The sequence below is a fragment of the Lampris incognitus genome, chromosome 21, assembly GCF_029633865.1.
Source record: "Lampris incognitus isolate fLamInc1 chromosome 21, fLamInc1.hap2, whole genome shotgun sequence".
NCBI classification, from domain to species: domain Eukaryota; kingdom Metazoa; phylum Chordata; class Actinopteri; order Lampriformes; family Lampridae; genus Lampris; species Lampris incognitus.
This window is the reverse complement of record NC_079231.1, coordinates 14504255-14527695: the sequence shown is the minus strand read 5'-3', so window position 1 is coordinate 14527695 and position 23441 is coordinate 14504255. Positions and strand designations below refer to the sequence as shown.

The 23441-nt window shown below is 48.2% G+C and overlaps 1 protein-coding gene across 6 annotated transcripts in view; it reads left to right on the top strand.

The window, feature by feature from the left end:
• The window catches only part of nlgn4xa (neuroligin 4 X-linked a), a 68537-nt gene extending 45979 nt beyond the window's left edge, over positions 1 to 22558 (top strand). For all 6 annotated transcript variants that reach the window (XM_056301052.1, XM_056301057.1, XM_056301054.1 and 3 more), the window contains 3 exons: positions 13881 to 14066; positions 16633 to 17422; positions 21664 to 22558. In XM_056301052.1, coding sequence (XP_056157027.1) covers positions 13881 to 14066; positions 16633 to 17422; positions 21664 to 22558 — 1871 coding nt within the window. The remainder of the gene's footprint in view (positions 1 to 13880; positions 14067 to 16632; positions 17423 to 21663) is intronic.
• Positions 22559 to 23441: the final 883 nt, after the last annotated feature.

Genomic DNA, 23441 nt, shown 5'->3' with positions numbered 1-23441 from the left:
ACAACTGAATTCAATCACTGTCTACCTCCATCTGTGTCTGCCTCTTTATTTTCTGTTTGCCTGTCTCCCTACCTGTCTCTCTCTGTCGTACTCATCTGTCTCTGTCTAACAGAGAACTTCAGCAGAATTTATTTTAATGCAAGTTTTTATAGGCTCTGTATTACATGAAGACACTGTAAAGTAAATGTCTATCTATCTATCTATCTATCTATCTATCTATCTATCTATCTATCTATCTATCTATCTATCTATCTATCTATCTATCTATCTATCTATCTATCTATCTATCTATCCTGGGATGTTACTAACATGTAAAGGTAGTTGGTAATATTCAACAATTCATTCTTTGACGTGTGATTCGTTCATTTGAGTAGTAATTTTAATTTATAAAAATAAAAATATCATTTTTTTTCTTTGAACAATTGCAACTTCTTATATTCGTTGTCCATATTTTTTTTTATTGTAGAATGAGTGGGTGGTGATGAGGCACTACAGGTGGAGTAACTTGGTGGTGGTGTGTGTGTGTGTGTGTGTTGGGGGGGGGGGTTCTTCTCGCCGAGGACACCACAGTGGCTAGAGCCGGCCCTGCTAGTTTGCTAACTAATCTTAAGATAATGTTGCCTGTCCATAAAAGCTTGCTAGCTAGCTAAGCTAGCAGCAGACAAGCTAATCCAGCATTAGCTGCACAGCAATTTATTGACATTATGAATTATAAATTCATACAACAGTGTTAAATAGTAGGTGTTTTCAACATGAACATGGTGCAACCTGACATTAGAAAACATTTTTAGGCCATTAAGGAAAGTTTGTGAGTCAAGTCCTACAACTGTGGAATGCGTTTATTCAATTCACTCTTGACCACAAGCAGTCATCTAGTTATAGTCACCTAACTGTAGTTATTTGTTGGGTAATTCATAATTCCTTCTGACAAGACATCACAGGAGTCAGGGAGAGTGCGGCTGAAGTGAGTGAAGCAATTAACACAACTCTCGTTTTATTTCTCCACGGGTTACATTAAACTACTCAGGGATAATACGACCGTACGAATAACGGCAGTTTAAATCTTGATAAAATGTGAACTTTATGCAGGAAGTAGCAGTCACTGAGGCGGAGAGAGGGAGGCAGACAAACAGGTACGAGTTAATATGCCGTAGTCAGGTTTCCCATGGTCACTGAAACGGCTTGACATTTTAAAAAAGTGTTTTCCCAGCCTGGGGATGGTATAAATGGAAAAGGGCATACATGTCCACAGTGGATCAACTCAGAATAAAAATATAATTGTCAATTGCAATTGTTTTTGTTACAAACAGAAACCGGGTCCCCCTGCTTCAGTGCGATCCGAGATGAGAAAATGTTTTGAGGCTATTAAGGAAAGTTTGTGAGTTAGGTCTACAACTGTGGAATGGGCTGCAGGTCGGACCTCTTTTAGCATGATTCTAATTAGCGCTAAATTAATAGGAATTACCTATGTCGGTGCTTTTAGTAGTTGTGGTTTAGAGAGTGTAAAGTTTTAGGGGTGAGCAGAAATCTTGCTGAAACGCACATGAGCTATTAAAGTCCGTGGGTTTGGAAATAAATTAAAATAGATTAATTTATCACTGATGTAAATAGGAGCCGCATGCACATTTAAAGAAGTTGCTTCCCCCAAACAAAAGACACAAAAGAGGGCAGAAGAGTAAATCTTGCCTATATGCGTGTTGACTTAGCAGGGGTAATATTTAGGGAGAAAAGTTGATCTGCAGGAGAATAAATATTTGAACGCAATACAGAATGCCTGAGAGCCCTACTGCGTTATGCTCCATTATATTTTGGATTCTCACCTGGTGCCTGAATTCTGCGTTTTCATTTACATAAGTAAAGAACATTTCCACCATAAACCGATGCAGGAAAGGCACAAATTGGTGCATAAAAATTCACTAGCATGCAGGAAATGAAGTAATTGATGCTCCAAATTTCCAAGGAGAGGACCCCCAGGCTCCCCCCTTAATGTGCCCCCCCCATATTTAAACAAAACCTACACCCATGGGTCAGCCAGTAGGTTAAAGTTACAGCCAAGGACATAGACTGTGTCTGTGAAATCCAACAACCTCAATTTAACATCTTCAGAAAAGCTGGACAATATCGGCATCTGGGTGGCGTAGCAGTCTATTCTGTTGCCTACCAACACAGGGATCTCCGGTTTGAATCCCCATGTTACCTCCGGCTTGCTCGGACGTCCCTACAGACACAATCGGCCGTGTCTGCGGGTGGGAAGCCGGATGTTGGTATGTGTCCTGGTCGCTTCACTAGCACCTCCGCTGGTCAGTCAGGGTGGCTGTTCGGGGGAGAGGGCGAACTGGGGGGAATAGCATGATCCTCCCACGCGCTACGTCCCCCTGGCCAAACTCCTCACTGTCAGGCGAAAAGGCATGTGGTAGTCTGGAGGAGGCATGTGGTAGTCTGGAGGAGGCATGTGGTAGTCTGGAGGAGGCATGTGGTAGTCAGGAGGAGGCATGTGGTAGTCTGGAGGAGGCATGTGGTAGTCTGGAGGAGGCATGTGGTAGTCAGGAGGAGGCATGTGGTAGTCTGGAGGAGGCATGTGGTAGTCAGGAGGAGGCATGTGGTAGTCTGGAGGAGGCATGTGGTAGTCTGGAGGAGGCATGTGGTAGTCTGGAGGAGGCATGTGGTAGTCTGGAGGAGGCATGTGGTAGTCAGGAGGAGGCATGTGGTAGTCTGGAGGAGGCATGTGGTAGTCTGGAGGAGGCATGTGGTAGTCTGCGGCCCTCCCCGGATCGGCAGAGGGGGCGGAGCAGCGACCGGGATGGCTTGGAAGATACAATTGGGGAGGAAAAGGGGGAAAAATCCCCCCCCCCTCAAAAAAGGCTAGACAAGCCCAGTTACGTATAACGGCATAGTCTAAATTCATATAAATGCGGAGTGGAGTCAGGCGAATCCAGATAACCCACAGGTAAAACTTGATACCAAGGCCTTTCTACTGTGCTGGGCAGAAGAATGGTACGTGAATGCCGGTTGCATTATTTGCTCACCTTGCCATTCCTGGCGTACTGTAATGGCACCCCCCCGCCCCCCCCCGGCCCCTGCAGTGTGCAGGACCTTAGCATGGGTGTTTGTGAATTGTTTGTGCAGCCCTGCAAGCTGTGCAAATGTCTCCCTGCGGATGTCAAATAGATTTTAATTAGCTCCGCAGAATTTAATGAACATACAAAAGCGCATCGCTGGAGTAGCGGCCCGGCTGAACGGATGTGTTCGGGAAGGACTCACTGCAGCAAAGCGTCTCCCCGGCCGGCATAGTAAAACCACGTATCCACATGTGCACAGACACACACACACACACTCGCATGCATGCATGCACGCGTGCACACACACACAGCTAGGGTGCATGCAGTCACACACTTCTTCTTCTGCACATCACCGACTTTCCCCCTCTCTCATTCTCTCCCGTCACGCTTCCTCCATTTTTCTTTTTTACATGGACTGACGGCAATCAAGTTAATTTTCCACTTTTCAAGTTAATCAAGTGTTGCGGCACAGCGAAGGAGCCGAAGTTTGGCACCCCCCCACCCCCGTCCCCCTCCCCGCCCCGCCCCGCCCCGCCCCGCCCCGCCCCGGATACAAATTCCATGACTAGTGAAACTCCTTTGAGTAGCCGAGCTCAAAGCGCCCTTCCTGTGGATGAGCAAATGAAAATAATCCCACTGTGTCATACTTTGATGCTGCGTAATAGGCATATTTTATTGTGAAAGTAAACAACTTTTGTTGTTTGGAATTGGCGGGGGGAGGGGAGGGGGAGGGGGGGCGAGAGGCGAGTCAGAGCCCCCTTCAAAAGGTGTCTTGCCGGAAGAACAAGGAGAACCGAGACGCCAGCTGCCTATTGTTTACCTACATCAAATACTCCCCAGATAATTAAGCTGAGCAACATCTGTGGGTGCCTGTCACAGGTTCAGCCGCCAGGACGGCGGAGCCATCGTGACGGCTGATCTGACGTGAGAAGTGGGTTCAACTTGCCTTCAAAGAAGACCCGGGCCCGCTCCTCTCTTCTCTCTGCATCGCTCGGCACTCCTTTACCGAGCGGGGATGGGATCTGACCTCGGACGACTCCGCGTACCGTCACCCGAGCGCTCCAAGAACGGCGTTGGACACCGGCAGATCTGGCGGAGGAGGGAATGTGTGTGTGTGTGTGTGTGTGTGTGTGTGTGTGTGTGTGTGTGTGTGTGTGTGTGTGTGTGTGTGTGTGTGTGTGTGGGTGGATGCACGTTTGACATTTTTCAGTCATCATCACCGCGCCCGCTTTGAGTTTGAGTTGACGCTCGGCTGTCGTCTAAAATCTGCCAGATGATCTGACCTCCGAGTGCACCGGCTGGGGGGGGGGTTGATGCACTCTGACAGATGTGTTGTGTTTGTTTCCCCGGTTTACTGTCAATCAGGGGATATTATGTTAAACGCCCGGGACCCACATGGCCCAGATGTGCTCAAACGCTTTGCCCTAATTACAGCTCCCCGGCTGCACAAAATGTCTGGAGCCGAGCGTTACGTTTCCACCACAGCACCGGGCGCGCCGCGCCTGCTTCACATTTCAGTGATTGGAAACAGATTTGGGCACGACTCAGCCCACACACTTTCACTCACACACACACACACACACACACACACACACACACACACACACACACACACATATTATCCTAACCGCTTATACTACTCTCAGGGTCGCGGGGATGCTGGAGCCTATCCCAGCAGTCACTGGGCAGCAGGCGGGGAGATGCCCTGGACAGGCCGCCAGGCCATCACACACACACACACACACACACACACACACACACACACACACACACACACACACACACACACACACACACACATTCATACCTAGGGACAATTTAGTAATGCCGATTCACCTGACCTACTAGTCCTTGGACTGTGGGAGGAAACCCACGCAGACACGGGGAGAACATGCAGGCGCCACACAGAGGACGACCCGGGACGACCCCCAAGGCTGGACTACCCCGGGGCTCGAACCCAGGACCTTCTTGCTGTGAGGCGACCGTACTAACCAATGCGCCACCGTGCCACTTTACATATATATATATTAATATTACACAATGGAGAGGTTTGGATATTGCTCCCTGGCTGATGGAGAACGGGCTGACTCATCAGCGTGGGTCCAGTCTGGAGTAAACCCACTCCATCATCTCCTGTGATAATTATCTTTTCCTCTGCGAGTCGCAGGATGGATTATCCCCTGGACAGAGAACACAATTAAGCGGTATTACTCTCACCTCGTCGTTGTGTTCTGCCATCTCTTTTCCATTAGATGGCCCAATAAAGGAGTTTAACTCAAAGCTTATTGGCCTATACAGCTGAAATCTGTGATTTCCCCCCAATCTGTCCCCACCTCCTCCTGGCGGTGAGAACTACAAAACAAGGTGTAGCAGCCTTCATCACTTTGGGACATCCTCAGACCAAAGCCAACACGTGCAATCTGATGTGGTATAAACTACTGCATCAAACTTTATTGCGTTATGGATTGCAACGGTGGTAGATTAGCTGTGTGACAGAAGCGTCGCCTCATCATCATCATCACATTTCAGTCCGTTTTCCTGCTGGAGTAGGAAGGTGTTGGCCGCTGCGCCAGCATTCGTTCATCTCACCCAAACATTTCAGCAGCGGTGTATGGACAGCGTCTCCAGCTGAGGTGAAGATGCCTGGTAGTATTATGCAACTTGGCTCCTACCGATAGAGAAGAAACCTGGCCTCCAGATTTTTTTGGGGGGGGGATTTTTTTTTTCCAATGACCCCACTCTTCCCAGCCATCCCGGTAGCTGCTCTACCGCCTCTGCCAATCCGGGGAGGGCTGCAGACTACCACATGCCTCCTCCGATACATGTGGAGTCGCCAGCTGCCTCTTTTCACCTGACAGTGAGGAGTTTCACAAGGGGGACGTGGCGTGTGGGAGGATTATGCTATTCCCCCATGTCACCCCCACTGACCAGAAGAGGCGCTAGTGCAACAACCAGGACATATACCCACATCCGGCTTCCCACCCGCAGACACGGCCAATTGTGTCTGAAGGGACACTCGAGCAAGCCAGAGGTAAAAAGGGGATTCGAACCGGTGATCCCCATGTTGATAGGCAATGGACAACGCTACCCAGACACCCCTGGCCTCCAGATTTAAAGAAATGGTCATGCTACACTGAAGTAACAGGTAAATCAAATACACACTTCCTCATCCGCTATTGGTTTTGCATGCTGTTCCTCCATTTGAGTCAGTATTCGTGATGATGAGCAAGTCTTCTTAAAGTTAAAGAGCAGCAGATGGGTCAAGGTGTTCTTCTGGGACTCATCAGGAAGCGTAACGTGTCTCGTTTCTTAAGTCGGTTTGTGACAAGCGTGTGTGGAGACATGTCTGGAGCGTTATTTGAACTCTGCGCAAATAAGCAGCCTTCACGGCGAGTTGTAATGTCAAGTCAATTTTATTTGTGTAGCCCAATATCGCAAATTTCAAATTTGCCTCGGGGAGGCTGTACAGCAACACAACATCCAGGAATATTTCCATAACCCGATAAAATCACCAAAAGCTTTTCTCACGGTTCAGTAACATTGTCCAAAAAAAAAGAAATGTCTGGGAAGACTCTCTTGCTATTTCGCTATCTTGATATTGATTGCAAGGATGGCAGATTAGCTGTCTGACATAAGCATCGCCACGTCGCCATCACATTTCAATCGCTTTTCCTGCTCGAGTAAGAACCTGTTCACCACTGCCAGCCTTCGCCTCACCCAGTCAAAACATTTCAACAGCGGGATATAGAGAGCGCCTCCACCTGTGGTGAAGAGGCCTGGTAGTATTATGCAACCTGACTCCGACCGATAGAGGAAGAAACCTGGCCTCCAGATTTAAACTGCAAATTGCCACACTACACTGATTTTTTTGGGGGGTGGGGGTTTCCCCCCTTTTTCTCCCAACTGTACTTGGCCAATTACCCCACTCTTTTGAGCCACCCTTGTCACTGCTCCACCCCCTCTGCCGAACGGGGAGGGCTGCAGACTTACCACATGCCTCCTCCCATACATGTGGAGTCGCCAGCCGCTTCTTTTCACCTGACAGGGAGGAGTTTCACCAGGGGGACGTAGCTCGTGGGAGGATCATACTATCCCCCCCCCCCAGTTCCCCCTCCCTCCTGAACAGGCACCCCAAACTGACCAGAGGAGGCGCTAGTGCAGCGACCAGGACACATACCCACAGCCGGCTTCCCACCTGTGATGCCCGACCAAGCGGGAGGTAACACGGGGATTCGAACCGCCGATCCCTGTGTTGGTAGGCAACGGAATTGACCGCCACACTATAGACCAACGCCCCTGGCCTCCAGCACACGCCAACGAGCAGGAAACTGGTATGACCGCTGCAGTAGTAACCGGAAGTCAGTGGACAACAGTTACGCGCAGAGCCGATGGTCACGCGACACTGAGGTAACGGGTAAAGCAAATACACACAACCTCCTCCGGTACTGGTTTTGCAAGCTATTCCTCTATTTGAGTCAATATTTGTGATGATGAACAAGTCCTCTTAAGGCCTCAAGAGCAGCAGATGGATCAAGGTGTTCTTCTGTGACTCATCGGGACGCATGAAGTGTCTCATTTCTTAAGTCAGTTTGTGACGAACACGTGTGGAGACTGGAGCTCTGTTTGAACTCTTAAATGCTCAAAGAGGCAGCCGCCATGCTGAATTGTATGAACCACAAAACCATTTCCATAACCAGATAAGATCACCAGAAGGTTGGTGCACAGTTGGGGAAAGGTCCGCCGGTCCGCCCATGTAAGTGTCTTAATTTGTTTTTCGGTGGCATTGTCCAAAATAAACATCACGGAAGAACTTCTTGCTCCGGGACGAACCCGGTTGTGTTGGGAGAGCTTGTCTAAACTCTAACAAATCATGTATGGTTCCTGTCACGAGATGGAGACTCGCATGAAGCTGGGCGGTTAGATTGTGTTTACGGACCGAATCATCCTGGTAGGAAGAAAAACAAAGAGAACATGAAGGTGTTCATGGGGTGCAGCTATTTTCAGAGCGTTAACAAAAAAAAAAGAAGTTAGTGTAACAGGGTTATTTTCTTGCCCGGTGCGGGATTCGATACGGGGTGTTCTGCACCACAAGGCGACATCACTAACCGCTCGGCTAAAGGGTCAGGCCCGTGAGCTAACGGGTCTTATTAATAGTTTACATTAGGAAGCAGGAGCCAAGAAAGTGGCTCGTCGGTTATTTTGTCCAAACTACCCGACATCTCAGACGGCCATTACACGTTTGTGTAAACTACTAATAAGACACGTTAGCCCCTAGCTAACGGGTCTGACCCTTTAGCCGAGCGGTTAGTGATGTCGCCTTGTGGTGCGGTACAGCCCGTATCGAATCCCGCACCGGGCAAGAAAATAACCGGTTACATTTGTATTTCCGGTCTTCCAACGTGGACTCTGGGCCTATCAAAGCACGTTGGTGGTTGGACGGGCTGAGAAAACAAAACGCAGGAAAACAACCTCCTGCGGCGTCAAGATAACACGCCGGTGACGTTTCTGATCCGGGTAAATATGTATTTTACATCTTGGCGGTTTCGCTTAGAGGACTGAGATGTAAATCAATACGGCATGGCTGGTGCAAAGGCACCGCCAGCCGTGGCGTAAAGACAGTACTGTAGTGGTTATAGGGTTACATAATTCCCCTTATTGAGTTAGTAGGAACGTTTGTTTACAGCTGCTGTTTTCCCGGTTCGTGTTTACAGCGACACACTTCCGCGGCGCGGGTTTTTGTGGTTGTCGTTATGGTGAAGGAATAAATGGTGCACGTTGTGTAGCCGAAAGAGAAAGTTGTCACGACTCCTGATTGAGCTCCTCTACAGTATGATGACACCCGACGGGCAGATACGCCTACACGTCACTTTTGTTGACCAAATGGTTAAAGAAAAGGAGAACCGTGCTGTGAAGAGGGGTTCTGGCTGAGCTGTTGTTGCCGCACGGACCCTTTTGTGTGCTACACCCGAGTCTTAAATAAACCGCTCATGCATCGTACACGCTGCTCCCCGGCGCGTCGTCGTTAACCCTGGCGCAGCCTTGTCGACGTAACAGCGTTTGTTTTACAGTTCCCAGTTTGGGAATTGGTCTGTGGAGAGTAGGGCGGCGAGGCTTCGCACCTCTTTTGACCCCGCCGTCCCAAAGCAGGGCTGTGTCCGGTCTGCGCTGCGTGCTGGGTGACCTACATTAAGCTCTTAGCCCCCGGTGAGGCAGAGTTAATACAGATCAGGCTGGAGGGGGGGGGGTGGTATGGATGGGGGGGGGGGTTGGGTGGATTACTGCATCCCGCAGCAGTAAGTACATTGTGCTAATGGCGGATGTCTCCCTCCGGACCCGGCGAGACGTCACATTGTTACTGACGATGCTGTTCGGTCGTAATCTCTCAACATCAGGATGCGGCTGCCGGTTGTATCTGCAGTGTCATATGGCGTCTCGCATCCTCATCTTTTTTTTATATATATATATTTGCGTTAAGGTCCATGCGGTCCACACACTGACGTCCAGCTTTAGGGTTGAACACTACTTACTGCATAATGACGAGTTTCGTTTTGTTGAGCGTGCATAAAGACGTGACGAAGAGTTGCATCTGAAACACAATATCACAATCATGTTTATCGGCCATGTGGTTTTGCACATACGTGGGATTTGACTCCGGTTTCATGGCTCTCTTGGTGTACTTAACATAGAATAACAACGCTACAACACAACAGTGGCGGATGGTGCGAACAATTGTTGGGGGGGTGCAATTTACCTTGGCGCAGTACACCTGGTGCAGTACACCTGACAGCCTATAGATGTTATCAGGGTGTATAGGCTACATTGTCCTTCTTAATAACTCTGTGACTGTGTGGCTATTCAGGTGTGCTGCACCAAGGTAAACTGAACCCCCCCCCCTAACAATTGTTAGCACCAGCCGCCACTGCAACACAACAATCTGCAGATATATATACACTAGGATTGGCATACTCATGTTCCGTATTTTACTTCTACCCACTATTACAGCCGCTACTACTGCTAATTCTACAACAGAGATAACACGATTTACATGTTGCACTTGGAAAATAACAATTATATTTTCAAATTCGGTGCTCGCAGCTTTCATTTGGGGAGATTTGTTTAGTCTTTAAACATGAATATTGGATATTTTTTTTCCCTCTTCCCCCAGTCGTGACTCTGATAGACGCAGCAGGGGCAAGAATAACCCAACTAATTTCCAGCGCGACAGGGTAATTGAAATTATATTTCATTACATTTCGGCGTTTTCGTTGAAGGGTTGTCAATATCTTACATCATGGACTCATCAGCAGAATGAATAGTCATTAGAGGCCCAGACTGGAACCGTCTATGACTCTAATTAAAACCAGCAAAGCGCATCAAGCACGGGTCATGCAGTTTTTACAACCCTTTTTATCCTCTTCGCATTTCTCATAGCTCGAGAACATCGATGGGGGGGGGGGGTTGCGTGCATTACAGTATTATTGTAATTTTTTTTTTTAATCCTGCAATATTATCATACGCTTAAACTCAGCCAAGATCTGTAGCAGGTTAGATCTTACCTCTGAAGGATCCCCCGTCTGTTATCCGCTGTTATTTATTAATAAAGGACATGTGTCAGAAGATGTAGCAGCGTGACACCGACAACCACAAGCGTGGCAACACGCTGTGTAAAGAGGCTATCTGGGAAAAAAAACAACCGTTTAAACTCCCAATCTCGTTCATCACAGCAAATAGGAAGCCCCTTGTGGATGTAGTTAAGCGTTGTGAAGTGGCGCCGAGTTTCATTGTCATTATTTTACATTTCAACTGCAACACGGAGTCTCTTCTGCGAGTCCCTCTTCCGAGACCGGGTCCCCGTTTATCATCTCGTAATGCTGGAAATGGTGTGAGATGGGCTTGTCCGCAACACATCTCAAGGCGGCGCGCCCGGTAATGTATGCGGTCTGTTTTCAGGACGTGGCGCTTTGAAATAGAGGCTTTGACTAATCTTCACACATCCCGAGGAGTGCCTGGTAGGCATGCTCTCTCCCCCCGGTGCCGTTTCCATCTCGGGGAACACTGAGAGAGGCGAGAAGGAAGGGTATGTGTGTGTGTGTGTGCGTGGGGGGGGGATGGGGTGAAAAAGAGAAAGTTTGGAGATGTGTGCGAAAGGGCAGAAGTGCGCCTGCGGTCATCCTATGGGGTGTTTGGAGGCTGCCAAGGGCCTTGTAATCCCATCGGCCTCCTCTACCATCGCCTTCACCTCGCCATGACAAAGTGGATCTGCTCTCTATCAAAGGGCCACGGGCTACCTTTCCCTCTCTCCCGCCGACCCTCATCCCATTCGTCCCATCCACTCAAATTGCCTCGGTCCTCTCTCTCTCTCTCTCTCTCTCTCTCTCTCTCTCTCTCTCTCTCTCTCTCTCTCTCTCTCTCTCTGGCGGGGGAGATGCAGACGGTGGTGCCACCGGTGCCAGGCTTGGGCAGGGCGCCCCCGGCCCCTGGCACCGAGGATGACCAGTTACCCCCAGTGGTAATATTTAGAAAGACACTTAATGGGTTTAGGCATATTTGCTAATTTGTCAACAAGTTTCTGATTTCAAGCACTTTGCCAGGCTGGTTTGGACTGACATTTGAACATTAGACAAGGAGGGGATTCTCTCTGTCTGAGGACTGGTTGTTGAGCTTTGGCAGAAATCGTACTGGAAGGCTCATTATTGTGCTCGAGCACTTGTGTGTTTCTGTGCCTCAGTGTTTGTGTTAATTGGCTTTCAGGTCCAATACAGAAGAGGCATCCCGTGATCAGACTGATCCTCAGTGTAGCCTGAAAGATGCCATGAAGCCATTGTAGCCCTAAGAAAGTTAAATCCTGTTCCGTTGGTTTTGATCCATGAAATGGACCAACCATGTGAATTCTGCTTTAACGTCCATGTTCTGCTCACTAACTAGCAGGGGATGTACCTTTCACCAGTCTGACTCGCCCAGGCCACTTTGTGATGAAATGTGTTCAAAAATACCCATGGTATCTTATCTTCAACTCAGTTCTTAATAACACTAACAGGGCGGCACAGCGGCCCAGTGGTTCGTGCTGTTGCCTCACACCAAGAAGGTCCTGGGTTCGAACCCCAGGCCATCCCAGGTCCTTTCAGTGTGGAGTTTGCATGTTCTCCCCGTGTCTGCATGGGTTTTCTCCAGGTGCTCCGGTTTGCTTCCACCATCAAAAAGACATGCATGTCAGGGTTAATACTTCTGTCTGTGCCCCTGAACAAGGCAATGGAAAGAAAAAATGGAGCTGGTCCCCGGGCGCTGCAGCTGTCCAATGCTCCTATACAGTAGGATGGGTTAAATGCAGAGAACACATTCATTGTAATCTGTACAACCGTACAACGACAGAATAAAGTGGCTTTCTCTTCTCTTCCTAACAGTATTTATGGTTGATAGTTGTTATTTATAGGGCTTATTCAGTTATCAAAAAGTTGGTAAATTTGAAAATATGTATTCCAGGTCTTGGAATAAAGGGTTTTTATTTTTAGGGAGTTGTTCCTTATCTGATGCGAGGGTCTAAGGACAGGATGTTGTGTTGCTGTCAAGTCCCTTGAGGCAAATTTGTATTTTGTGATATTGGGCTATACAAATAAAATTGACTTGACCTGGAAAATGTATGGAAAATTGTAATTTTAGAAAAGTAATTGAAAACCGACTGCAGCGGCGGCTCTGTTTAATGTTGACTCACCAGGTATAACTATTGTGGTGTGGCTTTAAAATCGTTGGCTGTGCACAACAGTTTATCTCAGAATGATAATGTGTTTCTGTTGGCTGAAAGTAGGCTTCAAATGGATGAGTGTATGACTTGCAAAATTCTTGACTGTAGAGTGGCTTATATATATATCAGTATTTCAAATGTAGACTCACTTTCACTTCATACGGTGTTAAAACACGGTATTTCAATGGCAGCTCTAAAAAAATGTTTCTTTTGGTATTAATAATGGGTCTGTTGGATGGAGGCGTACCAATGAACTAACACTGACAATACGTGTCCTAGTTCACGTAAATCAAACAGACCCATCAATGTTATTGTCTACAGCTGTGTATATCCTGCTATGCTTACACCACAGAGTACCAAGACCAGCCTGCTATGTTTTTAACCTTTGCATGATTTAAATGACAGATGTCAGCAAACACACTAAAATGATCTGGGATTTAGTTATCTTTAAAGGTAGATTTTAGGGGGCGTCCGAGCAGTGTAGCGGTCTATTCCATTACCTGCCAACATGGGGATCGCCCGTTCGAAACCCCATGTTACCTCCAGCTTGGTTGGGTGGCCCTACAGACACAATTGGCTGTGTCTGTGGGTGGGAAGCTGGATGTGGATGTGTGTCCTGGTCGCTGCACTAGCGCCTCCTCTGGTCGGCCGGGGCGCCTGTTCGGGGGGGGGGGGGAACTGAGGGGAATAGCATGATCCTCCCACTTGCTACGTCCCCCTGGGGAAACTCCTCACTGTCAGGTGAAAAGAAGCGGCTGGTGACTCCACATGTATCGGAGGAGGCATGTGGTAAGTCTGCAGCCCTCCTGGGATCAGCAGAGGGGGTGGAGCAACAACCGGGACGGCTCGGAAGAGTGGGGTAATTAGCCGGGTACAATTGGGGAGGGAAAAAAAGGTAGATTTTAAGGGGATTTCAGTCTTAAAACGGAAGGATGGATTCGGGGAAAAAATAAATGCTGTTGCTCACTCTTTGAAAAGCCCTGCTAATATTTTCCACACTTACAGATCAAGTGAATGGAGTCGATGGTTATCAATACTGTGATTAACTGGTCCGTCCTTCCTGTGTTTTTATTTGAATCCAGGGTTTCTAAGCACAGGAGACCAGGCGGCCAAGGGGAACTATGGACTGCTGGATCAAATTCAGGCTCTCCGATGGATCAAAGAGAATATTCAGGCCTTCAAAGGCGACCCGAAGAGAGTGACCATTTTTGGCTCTGGCGCCGGGGCGTCATGCGTGAGCCTGCTAACCCTCTCGCACTACTCAGAAGGTACGTCCGAGGCCGTGCTCACTAATACACACACAGTACACGAGCGTGTGCACTAAAACCTGTGTTCTCATTCACCCTCATTATCATCCACACCGCTTTGATCGACCCGCCAGGCTTACATACACATGAACCTCCTAACAAGGAGCTTTCTCTGGCTTGATATACGGCGTTTTGGCACAGGACCCAAGTGCACTTGAATTCAAATTGAATGTAAAAAAAAAAAAGAAGAAGCAAGCAACCACATGGCAGAATACCAAATAGAAACCACAAGGGGTTCACTTTTTTTTGGGGGGGGGGGGTTTCTGCTCCAATTCGGCGGCTCAGACAACATACAGGCTGAACAGAAGCTGGCAGTTCTTTCACTGCCGGGTATCAGATATTCAAATAGCCGGCTTTCACCGCCCATAACTTTTTCATGAGATTACATGTGGCATCACATTTGATCACCGCGTGTAGTGAGATACCGACCGGAGTGTGTTTTCTGGTTCACCTGAGTGTAAAAAAAATGCTGCCTCAAGTCGCTAAATATGAGTGCGATCATCCAGAAGGGAAGAGGTGGGTGTAATGGAAATGGATACCGCGCCATCAAACCGAATTTGCATCAGGGTTTTGTTTTGTTTTTTGGTTTTTTGGGTGGGTTTTTTTTTTTCATGTTTGATTTGCCTTTTTTTCATGGGTGGAAATAGGAATTCGAGATCTAAATGGTCGGTCCGGGAGCGAAACACAACAAAACAAAGCGGTTCTTTTCATGTTTCGCAACAGCCCAGTAGCGTGTGCACACAGAAAACCATCAAATAGACCAGATATCTGCAGTTTATTGCAGTTTACTCGCAGTTTATTGCCATCGGGAGAAGAGTGTCCGGCCTGCTGGGAAACACGGTCCGACCCCGTCTGGCGGTAAAGACCTGACGTGCAGGTCTCCGCATGTGCATCTTGGACATTTCTGTCTAATTTTGAATCCATGTTGGACATTTATCAGCTCTGTAAAAAAAACCTCTCGAAAGAAATCAACTGTGTGTGCTACTTAATCCGTTTCCTCTCCTATCACAGCGACCCTTTTAATTTACTCTATTAGCTTATTTTATAGTTCTGCTTGATCCCCCCCCCCATCCCCATCATTTATGATTCGTATGAAACGAAATGGCAAAGGGCATTTGAGGATACGAGGGTGGCACACGTTACCTCCCAATTAAAATCAAGGGTTTCCATTTACAGTTATCATGCAACAACTCTGCCCATCATCCGCACGGTGCTTGCTTGCAGGAGACGTGTAATTAGGCTCCACATTTGCATCTGGTCTTCAAAGTGCAGCTATTTGTGGCTGTTGATGTAAACTCCCATCGTGGACACGTATCATCGGCCCGTTTCTTCAGCTCTGCAGCCACGGCAGAGGCCACAAAAAAAATGCCGAGACGGGCTATATATCATATTTATCCTACCATCGGACTCAAGGTTTAAATGATATTTCTCATTTCACTAACGGGTAGGAGAAGTTAAGGCTCCTCTGCTGCTAACTAGGCCTTGCGGGAGATGTCTGCTTTGTGCTCAAAACATACTTTTCAAGTCGCCCCGGTTGAGTCACCGCTGTGTGTTTGCAAGAATATAAATAGCACCCCACGAAAAAAAAAAAATGCACATACGCTAGTGTGTTCCCAGTGAATTGTGGCCTATTTGCTAAATAGCGGCTCATGATGCTGCGCCAACAGTATTCCGGATATGAAAATGGCCCAAGGCATTGCAGCAAAATAAACGGAAGAATATTATTTTTTTTTTAAATTTTAATTCTAATATGATGAATGTTGATTTATAATTTGAAAATGTGTGGCGCGGTGGTTAGCGCGGTCGCCTCACAGCAAGAAGGTCCTGGGTTTGAGCCCCGGGGTAGTCCAACCTTGGGGGTCGTCCCGGGTCGTCCTCTGTGTGGTGTTTGCATGTTCTCCCCGTGTCTGTGTGGGTTTCCTCCGGGGGCTCTGGTTTCCTCCCACAGTCCAAAGACATGTAGGTCAGGTGAATCGGCCGTACTAAATTGTTCCTAGGTGTGAATGTGTGTGTGTGGCGGCCCTGTGACGACCTGGCAGCCTGTCCAGGGTGTCTCCCCCCGCCTGCCGCCCAATGACTGCTGGGATAGGCTCCAGCATCCCCGCGACCCCGAGAGCAGGATAAGCAGTTTGAATAATGGATGGATGGATGGAATTTGAAAATATGACTTAAGATATGTCTATTTTCTAAATCCTATTGCTAGACATAAAGCTTGACTGGGCTTCTTTTTGCAGATTCATTTTTATAGTGAATTCATAATTTATCAATAGTCAGCTTAATATTCTTGCAGAAAAAGTCACAATGGACCGGTTATTAACAGAGCCATTTAAATGTCAAACGCGGATTTGAAATAATAATAATAAAAGATAGAATAAAGGACATATTTCATCACAGGAGCACAGTTCAAACCTGATTAAATGCTTTTAGCAAAAGCACAAGCTTTTCACTTTTCACCTGATGAGGCCTGTACAGTTTGCTGCCAGGTTGTTCTGCATGCGTGTGTCACTAATGCCAGCGCCTATTTCAGATCTGTTCCAGAAAGCCATCATCCAGAGTGGTACAGCGCTCTCCAGCTGGGCAGTCAACTACCAGCCGGCCAAGTACACGCGTGCGCTGGCGGAGAAGGTGGGCTGCAACATGCTGGACACCATCGACTTGGTGGAGTGCCTGCAGAACAAGAACTACAAGGAGCTGATCGAGCAGTACATCACCCCCGCCAAGTACCACATAGCTTTCGGACCCGTCATCGACGGCGACGTCATCCCCGACGACCCCCAGATCCTCATGGAGCAAGGGGAGTTTCTCAACTACGACATCATGCTTGGGGTCAATCAGGGCGAAGGCTTCAAGTTCGTGGACGGCATCGTGGACAGCGAGGACGGCGTGTCGGCCAACGACTTCGACTTCGCCGTGTCGGATTTTGTGGACCACCTGTACGGCTACCCGGAGGGCAAGGACACACTGCGTGAGACCATCAAGTTCATGTACACGGACTGGGCAGACAAGGAGAACCCAGAGACTCGGCGCAAGACCCTGGTGGCTCTGTTCACTGACCACCAGTGGGTGGCGCCAGCGGTGGCCACAGCCGACCTCCATGCCCAGTACGGGTCGCCCACCTACTTCTATGCTTTCTACCACCACTGCCAGAGCGACATGAAGCCCAGTTGGGCCGACTCGGCACACGGGGACGAGGTGCCGTATGTGTTTGGCATCCCCATGATCGGCCCCACAGACCTCTTCAACTGCAACTTCTCCAAGAATGACGTCATGCTGAGTGCCGTCGTGATGACCTACTGGACTAACTTCGCAAAAACAGGGTAGGTTTCCCCTTTTCTGGATTGGCTCCAGTTTTACTGGAATCTGCATTTTCCCCCATCCCCACATCAACCCTCGCATCCGTCCCTGTGTGAGATGCTCATTTTGTCTCGGCTTTCACGGTCCCTTAAAAGTGTGGCTTTATTTATGTCGGAGCCGAAACAATCACAAGAATATTTGATTACTTTGAATTAACGAGAAAAAAGTTTAACAATGAGAACTGCTTGAGTAATTAACTCGCAAGCCAAAGAGATCAAGTGTAGGTTAATAAAAAACAAATGAGAGCCGCCCTCGTCACGGCGGCGCCGTGCTGGATTTGATGAGAGGATTGGTTCCGCATTTATATTTGGATCACGTTTTTGTTTGGTGCGCCTTGAGATTAGGCATCAGAGTGTTTGCGGCCCAGTCATACTGAAAATTCACTTTAAGGTGAATAAATAAACTCTTGATCAGCTTCATGGGCTGTGGCGTTCGCTCCCTTTGCTCTCCGGCTTGGCTCCCATCCAGTTGATGCCAGATCAGTGGGGGACCGGCTGCATTATAGACATCTTGGGAAGGCTCCTTTCTCTAAGTGCTTTTTCCCCCCCTCCGCTTTCCCAGTGTGCTTTCAAATGAAGCAGCATCTGAAACCTAAATTCATCACTTAGGGTGCAGCCATTTTTCAACAAGTCCCTGTCACTCTGTGTAAGCTGTTCTGCGGTGAGCTACGGGAGGCTGATGTTTGGAAACTTTTCCTAGCACCTCAACGTTGAGGCAGGACACGCGTGGGTGTATACGGGGCGGCTGCTTGCGTAGGAGAGACTGTGTGTCTTTTTATGTGCCGTTATAGTGCATGTATAAAAACATGCATACCCACGGCTGCAGCTGTATGAATTGTATGACCCATACGCTAAACTTCTCATCTACTAAGGGTATACTCCCACAGCAGGGGAGAAGGTGACATCTGATTTCTCCAGTTTGTCCCTCTGTCTGGCAGCAAGGACTACAAACAACGTACAGCGGCCATTGTCGCCCGAGTGCCATCAGCTCGACAGTAAACGGTTCCCACTAGTGCTGCACGATTAATCGCAATGGCGACGTCAGCCTGTGCAATTATATAACCGCAAAAGGCTGCGATTTAATTTAATAATAAAATGCGTGTGCGAACGTCCGTTTGCGTGCAGTCTGCATATCTACGCCCATAATTAAGAGCTGATCAATCAGCCTCTGTTTGGGCAGACTTCTGTTATATGGCGATATTTTGGATTCAAGCTCGGCGATATTGAGCAGAAAGAGGTGCTGGTATAATACTATATTACTATATTAATCCCCGTGGGGGAATTCCTCTCTGCTTTCAACCCATCCGAGCCGTGCAGCGCCATGAAAGTCGCTACATGTCACAAATTTGTGTTATTTGTAAATGTATAAATTTGTTTATTTTATCACAAATTGCAATATTGTCCATAATAATCGCAATATGGCTTTTTCGCCAAATCGTGCAGCACTAGTTCCCACCCTTGTAAAAATGGCACCCTCATACGAACGCCAACGTGGTCTAGCTAATATATTGCAACCTAGGTACATCAAACCATCTGGGAACACTTGTAACATAATTCTGATTTTAGACTACCAAAAACGAATACTTGCCAAGGAATGGACATCCACCAACAGTCCACCTGCAGTCCCCAACCTCATTTTAGCCAGATAAGAAAACAGTGGGTGTCTGGGCGAGACCACATGCGCAAAGGGCGCCTCCTCCAAATCAAACTGGAATTTTGAAATACAGAATGTATCTGAGCTGCTGAAATAGGGCTCTGTGACGGACTGGTGGCCTGTCCAGGGTGTCTCCCCGCCTGCCGCCCAATGACTGCTGGGATATGCTCCAGCATCCCTGCGACCCCGATTGGGATAAGCGGCTTGGATAGTGGATGGATGGATAGACAGATTAGCTGTTCAACAGAAGCATGGCCACGTTGTCATCATGTTCAGTCCTATTTCCTGTTTGGGTAGGGACGTGTTTGCTGCTGCACCGGTGTTCAGCATCTCAGCGGTGTATGGAGAGCGACTCCACCCGTGATAGGGATGCCAGATAGTGTTATGTAACTCGACTCCATGGTCCAGATGGATAAAATAACTATTTATTAATGAGGAAAAATGCTGGGCTTCAGGTTTGAATCAGACGATGAAACGTAACATCTCAGCCCATTCGTGTATTTTCAAAGCATCTGTGCCACCGTTCCTCGAGCCGGCTGCAGAGCCGAGCCGAGCCGAGCAATCCGCCAGCCAAATTAATTTTCTGTTTTCTTTCATCTTTAAGTGTGATAGGTATCTGAGGCTTAAGCCTCGGCGCATCTTCCACTCTCAATATATAAAACAGATTGCATGCTTGACGCTGGAATATGCAAGCAAATTATACATTTAGTGGTTCAGTAAGCACTGGAAGCCTCGAACATAATCTTTTAAGCAAGTTCAGTGGTAAGATGAGCAACATATTGTTACAGCATATGGATATACTCAGACAACAGGCATTTAGTGGAAACGCCACCAAATGTTAACCGTGCCTCGTGTATACAACCACTAGTTGGAGCGCAGACCTTGCATTACGGCACAGTCTGACATCTTTAATGTAGTTAATATGGCATGGCCACCTTAAGCTACAGCCGACCACCTCTGGTGGGTTTGAGGTTTTGAAGGTTTTGCATGAATTCTGAAAAGACGGCATGTTATCCGGTTTAATATACTGTGTCTGCTTGCATGTTCATGTCCGTGTGTAAGTGTTGTAGAAGGGTTTTGCAGAGTTGCATGCGTGTACATGCTCGGATCTGTAAAAGTCTTGTGTGTTTGAGTGCGTTTGCCTGCGTGCATGTGTTTGTGTGTGGGTGTGTCGCGCGCGCGTTTCCTTGCACACACATCTCGGCCCTGTCTCATCATCCCTTTGCAATTCTGCTGAAACTGTCAGAGTGCTATCTGTGTTTTGTGTATCAAAACATGAACGGTCGCTGTTATGTTTCCTGTCCTCGCGGCGGGAGCGGGGTTTCATTTCTTCCCAGCTTGTCCTATTTACAATGGAATTAAAAACAGATGACTGCATTCAGTAGCACCCGATGGGAGGTAACACTGTCACTGAGGTTTAACCAGCAGGCTGAGTCGCTCGTCTCTTGAGACAAACACTGCTGTCTACTTGATGGGCAGTGTGGTGCCGAAGCACACCTACACACTAGAGATGTCGTGTGGCATGCTCACCGGCACACCCGATGGCATATATATGCTTTGTACACACAAACACACACACACTCATGCCAGCACCTTCCACCCTGGTGCACTAATTCACGTAAACACACACACACACACACACACACACACACACACACACACACACACACTCTATTTCTGCCTCCATCCCAGAGGTGGGGGCTCTTCGCTCATGTCCCTTGGTGGCCCCCAAGTACAGTGCGTGACTCAAGATGAGCCTTCTCTATTCAGTATTCAGGTGGCTTTACACCCCCCCCCCCACTCCCACCCCGAGCAAACCCCTCCCCATGCGCCTCCCCCTCCCCCTCCCCTCCACAGTGTCACCATCAAGGTTGTTGTCTCACCTACCACCCCCTACCCCCACCAGGCTTTGCTGGCTTTGATTCTCTTAGCATGATAATTCAGCTGCCCATCGACATGCCAAAAATTAGTGCTAAGTAAATCTAATGGACGGTTACGTTGTCAGTTCGTGTTACCGTTAGCACCTGAAGTTATCTGCATGGTAAGCTCAGTTTGAAAAAAAAAAGGTACTACTTTTCTATTAAGATAAGATAATTTAAAAGTTCGATAAGACAATTTAAGGGTAGGGGAGATAAAATAATTTGAAATAAGATAAGATCAGTTATGGCCACTCTTCTCACATATATCAATACAGGCTGAGGATTGAATCCCGTCAAAAACTTTCTCTGCGGTGTTTACCCTTCCCTGTCTGCCTCTCAGCTTTCCTCCTGTCTGATTGAATAAAAAATACTGGACTGCACGCTCTTGTTTTGAGAAAGGAAAAAAAAAAGATAAGATAAACTTTCTTTATTTCCTTTGGGAAATGGTGGAAATATAGTGAAGATGACTGGTGATAAGGCTAAATGGAAAAAATCTGTGATGCATGTTTTATCGTATTTTATTTTTCCATTAGAGCAGGTATAGTATCTCAATTTATATGGAAGGTAGCTTAGCGTGTATACGGACTGACTGAATACCCTGCCTTCAAACTGTTCTCTTGTCCATTTTTCAGAGACCCAAACCAGCCAGTCCCGCAGGATACGAAGTTCATCCATACAAAGCCCAATCGTTTTGAGGAGGTGGCGTGGACCAAGTACAACCCCAAAGACCAGCTGTATCTGCACATTGGTCTGAAGCCGCGGGTCCGAGACCACTACCGCGCCACCAAGGTCGCCTTCTGGCTGGAGCTTGTCCCGCACCTGCACAACATCAATGAGCTCTTCCAGTACGTGTCCACCACCACCAAGATACCGCCACAGGACACCACCCCCTATCCCTACACCAAACGCTTCCCCGGGAAGAACAACTGGCCCTCCACCACCCGCCACCCTGGCGTCCCCCCGGCCAACCCCAAGCAGACCACCGACCAGCGCAAGAGCGGCGACCTGACCGACGAGTCGGCAGTGGTGATTGAGACCAAGCGGGACTACTCCACCGAGCTCAGTGTCACCATCGCCGTGGGCGCCTCCCTGCTCTTCTTGAACATCCTGGCTTTCGCCGCCCTCTATTACAAGAAGGACAAGCGGAGGCACGAGTCCAACCGGCGCGTGCCCACGCCGCAGCGCAACTCGGCACCTGCCAACACGCCCTCCGCCGCAAACGACGTGGCCCACCTGCAGAGCGAGGAGCTGATGTCACTGCAGATGAAGCAGCAGCAGCTGGAGCACGAGCACCACCACGAGTGCGAGTCGCTGCAGGCGCACGACACGCTGCGCCTCACCTGCCCACCCGACTACACTCTCACCCTGCGCCGGTCGCCCGATGACATCCCCCTGATGACGCCAAGCACCATCACTATGATCCCCAACTCCCTGGCTGGCATGCAGCCTCTGCACAACTTCAATACCTTTGGCGGGAGCCAGAACAGTACCAATCTGCCCCATGGCCACTCCACCACCAGGGTATAGCTCCACTGGGAACCGGTGGCACCAGCACTGAACCCCCGCCGGATATCCATGGGGGGGCTGTGGGATGATAGGAACCTAACAAGGAAATTATGAGATGGCGGACTGTGACGCACAGACTGAAAATCTCAGTGGGCGAGATGTTATTTTGCTACCATGCCTTCTTGAAAAATATATCAAAATTGAAAATGAACTCCTCTTTGAAAATATTAAAAGTGAATGTTCCCATAGTGATGTTGCGTTCGGAGCCGAGCTTTGAGGACATTTTGATGGCGAGTTTTACCAAAAGAACAGGCAACGAGGGGATGACATGACGGATGCTGTCCACAAGAAAACAAATGTGAATGATTTCAGCATCGACAAAGGAGCCTCTTTTAGAGGCTTTGGTGCCATAAATTTTAATAACACAGGAACCGAGGCGGCTGTTGTTGGAAAGCGAAGACTGAACAGTTGAACTGAACAGTGATCCGACACTCTTTCATGATCCCCCATGTGTAACACACCTTCACTGGGCACACACTTTCCAACTCCCCCCAGCCTGAAATGTATTTATGAAAACTTTGTAAGAAAAGAAACACACAGAAAAAAAGGTACATAGTTGTGAGTGGAAAATTTAAAGAAAACAAAAAAAAGAAAAGAAAACGAGATATTAAAAGAGCTTCTGTTGTTTTTTTGTCTTTTTTGTTTGTTTTTTTACGAAACCCCCCTTTTTTCAAGCTTGTACTTTTCCGTTGAGGCGAGTGTAAATATATATATCGTTACCATTCATTCTTTTCCAGGTACGACTTGTGTTTCTTGTTTTTCCGCCAAAATAGAAATAGAGGGAGAGAGGGGGGGGGGGGAGAGAGCGAGAGAGAGAGGGAGGGAGGGAGGGAGAGAGGGGAAG